Consider the following 8,776-nt stretch of genomic DNA (forward strand, 5'->3'; position numbering starts at 1 on the left):
GAAACGATTAATCGATGAATCGATTATTAATCGATTACTAAATTAATCGCCAACTATTTTGCTAATCGATAATCGGTTTGAAGCTTTTTTTCATGCTTAAAACAAGATTTTTGATTGTTTTAGCTCCTTGAATGTGAATATTTTCTTGGTTTCTTTGCTCCACATAAACAAAGAAATCATTAAAACTGAATCTTTTTGGTTTGTGGACAAAACAAGACTTCCGAGAACATCGTAATTTCCAGCTTTGACAAACACCGATCAACGTTTTTTTTTTAACATTTTATGACATTTTAGAACCAAACGATTCATCGATTAATCGAGAAAATAATCGACAGATTAATCGATTACGAAAATAATCGTTAGTTGCAGCTCTAGTGTTTTGTAACAATGGCGTATTCACCGCAGATGTAGCAGAATACGTCAGGCTCATTTTTTGCAAGATCTTCTAGTCGAAGCCATTTCATTCACTTGTAATATACAAAAAAACTAACAATTAGCCATCAGTTGGCCCATGCAAAAATTTTAGAATTAGTTTTAATGCAAGAAATATAAAAGAATTTTGCATCATATGATGTGAAAATACCCAACAACGTTAAAAAAAAAGTATCTTTGTTCAGAAAGTTGACCTCATTGAGCAAAACCAATGTGATTTTTGGATTCAGCACATCAAAATGATCCTAAATCAGCAAAAAAAAAAACCCTAAACAATTAGAGCTGAAACGATTAGTAATCGATTAATTCTCGATTAATCGATTACTAAATTAATCGTCAACTATTTTGATAATCGATAATCGGTTTGAAGCTTTTTTCATGATTAAAACAAGATTTCGGATTGTTTCAGCTTCTTAAATGTGAATATTTTCTTTGTTTCTTTGCTAAACATAACAAAGAAACATCGTCATTTCCAGGTTTGACGCACATTGATCAACGTTTTTCAACATTTTATCGAGAGAATAATTGACCGATTAATCGATTACCAAAATAATCGTTAGTTGCAGCTCTATAAACAATACATTTTGTGTTGACCCGCGTTATCTGTGTCTGCTGCCATTACAGCGTCCGCAATGTCCACCACTCTGCCTCCAGTCTGCGGCTCCTCTGCCACCGTCTGTTCGGGCCAAAGCTGCCTCGTGCCGGCCAGTAACTTTAACGAAATGCTGAGCCTGGTGTTGAGCATCGTGCTCACCGTGATGCTGGCTTTGGTCATGTTCTCCATGGGCTGCACCGTGGACGCCAAAAAGCTGTGGGGACACGTCAAGAGACCCTGGGGCATCGTGATCGGCTTCCTCTGCCAGTTCGGCATCATGCCTTTCACGGCCTTCGCCTTGGCGTTGGCCTTCGACGTGCTGCCCGTGCAGGCCGTCGCCATCATCATCATGGGCTGCTGTCCCGGAGGCTCGGGCTCCAACATTATCTGCTACTGGCTGGATGGAGACATGGACCTCAGGTAAGAAAAACCGGCCCACGCGGACTCAGCGGTCAAAAGAGTTAGATAGTTATTAGCATGTTAGCGATTGGAAATGTGATGTAACATTATGACATCCATCAAATATATTAAGCACTCTAATGCAAATATAATAATCACTTTAAGGTATGAATTGTCTCATACGTGTTTTATTATTGCCTTTGGAATTGAGATTTGATTTGAAAGCTTTACATTAGAACAGGGGTTCTCAAAGTTTTGATACCTGAGGGCCAATTTAGGAACCCAACATTGGACTGAGGGCCGCCAAAGGGAAAAAAAAAGGGAAAAAATAGATAGTAGAAATCCCATTTGTAATAATTTTAATGACCAGATTGTAATATAAGCGTTAATATAATGTTATTTAAGCATTAATATAATAACGCTTTATAATTTACTGGGTAATTATCCAGTATTTTGGCCATTTTTCTTACATTTCTGTAAGAAACATAACATAACACATTTCTGTTACCATATATTTACTGGGTAAATAGCTAGTAATTGGGGGCTGTAGCTACCTGCTTATTACCAGCTTATAACCCAATAATACACTAAAATTCACCATATTGAAACCAGGTAAATACCCAGTATTTTTGTTTACACTTATTGGTCTGTATCCAGTAATGTCCAATAAACATTTAACAAGCTTAGTAGCTCCTGGATTAAAACTATCAACTTCACCGCGGGCCGCCAGAAATGTTTCTGCGGGCCGCCATTGGCCCCCGGACCACACTTTGAGAACCAATGGCATAAATCTATAATATTAACACTGATCAACAATGAAAAATCATGAATTAACTGCCAATTTCAAATCTGCTTGCATTAATGACAGAATTCTACCAGGGCTGAATTTACCATGTTAGTGATTGGAAATGTGATGTAACATTATGATATCCATCAAATATATTAAGCACTCTAATGCAAATATAATAATCACTTTAAGGTATGAATTGTCTCATACGTGTTTTATTATTGCCTTTGGAATTGAGATTTGATTTGAAAGCTATACATTAGAACAGGGGTTCTCAAAGTTTTGATACCTGAGGGCCAATTTAGGAACCCAACATTGGACTGAGGGCCGCCAAAGGGAAAAAACAGAAAGAAATCCCATTTTGAATAATTTTAACGACCAGATTGTAATATAAGTGTTAATATAATGTAATTTAAGCATTAATATAATAACGCTTTACAATTTACTGGGTAATTACCCAGTATTTTGGCCATTGTTCTTACCTTCTTATTACAGGTTAATACCAAGTAACACATTTCTGTTACCATATATTTCCTGGGTAAATAGCTAGTAATTGGGGGCTGTAGCTACCTGCTTATTACCAGCTTATAACACAATAATACACTAAAATTCACCATATAGAAACCATTTAAATACTCTATTTTTGTTTGCACTTATTGGTCTGTATCCAGTAATGTCCAATAAACATTTAACAAGCTTAGTAGCTCCTGGATTAAAACTATCAACTGTAATTCATTGCGGGGCCGCCAGAAATGTTTCTGCGGGCCGCCATTGGCCCCCGGGCCGCACTTTGAGAACCAATGCATTAGAATGAAGGCACCGTAACAAGTGGGGACTAGCGTAAGTAATCATACAGCTATTTGTTTGACCTCCACAACGCCATGTCCTTTCCTCCTCAGTATCAGCATGACTGCTTGTTCCTCCATCTTAGCCTTGGGGATGATGCCTCTCTGTCTGCTGATTTACACCACCACCTGGGCTGATGCTGGCACCGTCCAGATCCCATTTGACAGTATTGGTAATTACAAAAAAAAAATCTCTTAGTTGATCACCAGCCCTTACATTTGTCACAACTGTAAGAAAACCATGTTATTCCATTGAGTTTTTTGTTTGTTTCTTTTATAAAGTATACACAGTGTGTGTATGGTTTGATAATCATGAAAATGGATTGTGAGGATATGAAATTCTAATCTCTGCAGCTATCACTCTAGTGGGTCTTCTTGTTCCTATTGCCTTGGGAATGTATTTTAAAACCAGGTGGCCCCACATAGCAAAGAAGATCCTCAAGGTAAGAATACTACATATTATTGTGTACTAAAGGTCAATTATTACTTTAAACCAGGGGTTCTCAAAGTTTTGATACCTGAGGGCCAATTTAGGAACCCAACATTGGACTGAGGGCCGCCAAAGGAAAAAAAAAAACAGAAAGAAATCCCATTTGTAATCATTTTAATGACCAGATTGCAGTTCTACAGTTTAGCTTTAAGTAATATAAGCGTTAATATAATGTAATTTAAGCATTAATATAATAACGCTTTATAATTTACTGGGTAATTACCCAGTATTTTGGCCATTGTTCTTACCTTCTAATTACAGGTTAATACCAAGTAACACATTTCTGTTACCATATATTTACTGGGTAAATAGCTAGTAATTGGGGGCTGTAGCTACCTGCTTATTACCAGCTTATAACCCAATAATACACTAAAATTCACCATATAGAAACCAGGTAAATACCCAGTATTTTTGTTTACACTTATTGGTCTGTATCCAGTAATGTCCAATAAACCTTTAACAAGCTTAGTCGCTCCTGGATTAAAACTATCAACTGTAATTCATTGCGGGGCCGCCAGAAATGTTTCTGCGGGCCGCCATTGGCCCCCGGGCCGCACTTTGAGAACCAATGTCTTAGCATGAAATATAAACTTGACAAAGTAATGATATGTCGTCTGGACACAGGTGGGCTCCATTGCAGGCTTTGCGCTCATTCTCATCATCGCTGTGGTCGGAGGAATCCTGTACCAGTCCTCCTGGATTATTTCTCCTTCTCTGTGGATTATCGGCACGATCTACCCTTTTATTGGTTTCAGCCTCGGGTTCCTCCTGGCGCGCTTTACGGGTCAACCCTGGCACAGGTAGAGTGACAGCGCTGTGGTACTGTTGGCATACTGAGCAATGATGTTGACTTGAGACAAGCTTCTTATAACAAAAAATAACTTAACTGGTCTTTATGTTTTTGATACCGCTGGTCAACTCAAAAAACATTTCACCCATAAAGAGGGTTTTCACCTATGTTTACGTTCGGGGCAGTAAACCCGGATGCGCGGCCATATTGGAGGTACTCTGATGTTCCTCGGCTGCAGAAACTGCGATGGATAAATGTCCGAAACCACAGAAAATACGATACCAGGAATACAAAAGGTGTAACGTTAAAATCCGGATGTTGTCCAGATTTTTGCCTCGTAGATCCTGGTTTAAGCTACAAGCGCCCCCTTTCCTCTGATAACTTTTGACATTGTTCTCCCTGATTTGGTATAACGCATGGGGTTCTCAAAGTTTTGATATCTGAGGGCCAATTGAGGAACCCAACATTGGACTGAGGGCCGCCAAAGGAAAAAAAACAGAAAGAAATCCCATTTGTAATCATTTTAATGACCAGATTGCAGTTTTACAGTTTAGCGTTAAGTAATATAAGCGTTAATATAATGTAATTTAAGCTTTTTTTTTTTTTTTTTTTTTTTGAACAATATGTTTATTGACATTTTTCTCAAAACACATGTGTACAGTGTACAATTCCAGACTCCCAAAAGGGAACAAATATTCCAGACTACACTGAGACATGTGGTATAAACAAAACTTCAGACACACAATTTAAGGAAAAATTAAATAAATAATACAAAATACAAAGTAGAGAAGAAAATTAAATAAATAATGTAATTTAAGCTTTAATATAATAACGCTTTATAATTTACTGGTACCTTCTAATTACAGGTTAATACCAAGTAACACATTTCTGTTACCATATATTTACTGGGTAAATAGCTAGTAATTGGGGGCTGTAGCTACCTGCTTATTACCAGCTTATAACCCAATAATACACTAAAATTCACCATATAGAAACCAGGTAAATACCCAGTATTTTTGTTTACACTTATTGGTCTGTATCCAGTAATGTCCAATAAACATTTAACAAGCTTAGTAGCTCCTGGATTGAAACTATCTACTGTAATTCACTGCGGGGCCGCCAGAAATGTTTCTGCGGGCCGCCATTGGCCCCCGGGCCGCACTTTGAGAACCAATGGTATAACGTTTGGTAGTCTATAAAACTCCAAATGTTTTTTTCCAAATGACCGATTGGTACGGCCAAAAACACGGCAATAAAAAATTCACAATTACCTTTCGTTTCGACGTTCGGGATCTGCTCGAGTGCGCTTTCTTTACCTAAACGGCGACTTCCGGTTTGATGACGCTGGATGATCGCGCGCTGCGAAAACCCTCTATTGAGGCTCGTCTCTCCCTAAAGTTAACATAAAAGTAAAAATAAACTTCAGTTCAGTGTTTACTGTTTCCTTTTTGCATTGTGCATTATTTTTTTTTGACGATCCCTTGCTTTTTTTGCAGATGTCGAACCATCGCACTGGAGACGGGTTTCCAGAACTCCCAGTTGTGCAGCACCATCATCCAGCTGTCCTTCAGCTCATCTGAACTGGAAGTCATGTTTTCTTTCCCCCTCATCTACAGCATATTTCAGCTGGTGGCAGCAGTCATGTCTGTTGGAAGTAAGTCTGGAGGCACTTAAATATTACAATATTATGGAACAGAAAGAGGAGCAGACTCCTGCTGTGATGCTTCAGATGCTGCTGATAAATTAGCTCTGTTTATGTGCATTACGTCATTTAACTACCACCAAAAATTGTAAAAAAAAAATTACGCGTCTCTACATTTTATGTATGGATTTAGGTTGATTTTAGAATCCAGAGTCATAACAGTGTGTGGATGATGAGATAATGAGACTTTATCAAGTCTCAAAGTGCTGCAGAGATACCGATTTCTTGTTGCCCCCTGAGCCTGGCAAGGTTTTTAGTTGTGTCAAGACACACAGAACTCGCTTTTTTAACAGCTTTTTCCCGGCCACAGTCAGACTGATGGCAAAAAAAACCCTCCTCATTCACCTTAACCATGTGCAATATTCTGTGCAATTTCACTTCCCCTGATAAATGTGCGTTACATAAACAGCGGTTCTCCTGAACAACCGATCGTCCTGCTCCGGGCACGAGTCCGGGCACATCCGGTTGCGTACATTGAACCGCAGAAGAAGAATAACGTCCGTTGTGGTGGTGTTTCACGAGCGACAGTGTCTTCTGACTCTGGGTCTGACTCCGGTTTAAAGTCATAAAAGGGACTGCGGCGGGGAGTCGTGAAGAAGCTATTTTTAAACAACGATGAAAAACACAGATGCCAGGGTCTGTCAGGAGTCCAGAGACTCATTGACCTTTTATACACACCCACTAATTTAATAATAATAATAGCCATAACTAAATAGCCATTTAAACCCATTTCTGTCAAATTGTGTGCATGTTATCAGGCCAAATTACCAGGGCCAGGTTTTTCAAAAGGTTTAATCTGGATAAAATTGATCCGGATTTGGCAATCCTATTTTTTTTTTTTTGCTATCCATGATCACGTAATCCATCTTACTTTTGAGCCGGTTTTTCAAAGCAGCATTGGATTGGATCAATCTGATCCGGATAGAAACTTTTCAGGATCACCAAATCTGGATAAGCTCAAATAGGATAGCCACAAGTAGAATATAGAATAGCAATGCAATTCAGCATCTAAATTGAGTCCTTAAGAGGCACTTTGCATACCTGAGAGTGGAACCACAGAATGCATACAACATAAGCCTTGCCTGTATTATCCTGCACAACATCACTACCAAGCGCAAACAGGACGTGCAACAAGGGGCAATAGTTAGACACTAGTTCTGATTTGGATTTGTTTTGGATTTCAAAAAACAGTGACGTCATTGCCATTGCATTGGGATTATTTTATGAAACCAAACTCTAATCACTGTAGCCTGATGGATGACCAAATCAAATGAAAACCTTATGAATAAATAGGATGTCTTGGCTGTACTGCATGATCCAAATATAGTATTATTTTATACAATTTTAAAGTTTCATTACAATTTGGGCCTGAAATCCATGCTGAATCCACCATTTTGATGGGATCAGTGTAATCCAGATTTTTTTGGATCAAAGTAATCCCAATCCTACTACAAAGTTCTGAAAAACCCAAACTAATGGTTTGATCCGGATCAAAACCAAGATTGAATTACGTGATCTAATTCAATTGCGTAATCCTTTTCTTCTTTTGAAAAAACCCATTATCAAGATTTGATTCAATCCGTTATCCTAAATCCGAGCGGGTTACTTTTGAAAAACCGGGCCCAGGGTATGTAAACTTATCATCAGGGTCATTTGGATAGTTTGTGTTGTAATTATGATTTGAAAAGAGTAAACACAAAGTTTTTGTGTTAACGTTCATATTCTCGGAAAACGGTCAAGAAATCGTAAAAACTGTATATTTACAAATAAACACTCAAAAGTATCCTGAGATAAATCCATAGTAAAGTTATATGTATATTTCGTTGTTAAGTTGACTCACCAGTGTTCCGCGTGTTTACCTCTACAGGTTACAGGCTATATAAACGGTTCTGTGGCCACGGTTCACCGGATGCAGACAGTGAGGATCCGCCATTCGAAGCCGATGACGCCGATCTAACCAAAGAGAAGGAGTTTGCTGTGGAAAATGGCGGATTTGAGTTTGATGGGAATGACAACGGCAAGGAGAAGGGTAAGGGTCACACCAGGCTGTGACAGTGACACCTCTGCAGATCACAGTCTTTGGACTGTCAGTATGAACACAAGCGGAGCCTCGGCACGACTGAAGACAGCTGTGAACACACACACTTGCACCCTGCAAACTTTATTCTGAGTCTGTCAGAAAGCCTGTTTGTCCCTGTGCTGATTTGATTACACTTTCAACCTGACCTTTTAATGCCATGTATATGGATTAGCCGTATGTTAAAGGTCCCATATTATACCCTATTAACCCAAGTTAAACTAGGTCCTGATGCCCTAATGAACATGTCTGTGTCATGCTTTAGTCAAAATATCATAAGGATGAAGCACAATAGCAGTTCAATAACTCTGCCAAAACAGCCTTTTTCAGAACGCTCGGTTTTGTGCCTGATCATTTACATGTGAATGAGACCCAGGTAAACACACATCCACTGCTTCCAGGGGAGTGTCCATCTAACTTACTATCCACAGCCATACTGTCGCCACTTATGCACCGTCGTCACAACCCCCGCTCCATATACCCCATAGTAATGTCCGTTTACCCGTTGTTACTGAGTTTCACCGTAATGCATAGAGTGACCACGATTTTGGCTTCTCGCGATCATAAAAACATTAAAATCGGAAAAAAAAAACGATTAATGCGCCGCGCGGCGCGGGGTGTATGTAAATTCCCATGCTAGAAAAAGACCCTGAACGCAC

At 39.0% G+C, this 8,776-nt stretch overlaps 1 protein-coding gene across 1 annotated transcript; it reads left to right on the plus strand.

The window, feature by feature from the left end:
* Positions 1-1,082: 1,082 nt before the first annotated feature.
* On the plus strand, positions 1,083-8,092 carry slc10a2 (solute carrier family 10 member 2; the record flags this gene model as incomplete). Its single annotated transcript, XM_083889738.1, has 6 exons — positions 1,083-1,447; positions 3,113-3,231; positions 3,413-3,501; positions 4,173-4,348; positions 5,835-5,992; positions 7,908-8,092. The coding sequence occupies exons 1-6, from the start codon at positions 1,155-1,157 to the stop codon at positions 8,090-8,092; spliced, it is 1,020 nt and encodes a 339-aa protein (XP_083745864.1). The 5' UTR covers positions 1,083-1,154.
* Positions 8,093-8,776: the final 684 nt, after the last annotated feature.

The sequence above is a fragment of the Microchirus variegatus genome (assembly GCF_963457635.1).
Source record: "Microchirus variegatus genome assembly, chromosome: 5".
In the NCBI taxonomy this organism is placed as follows: Eukaryota; Metazoa; Chordata; class Actinopteri; order Pleuronectiformes; family Soleidae; genus Microchirus; species Microchirus variegatus.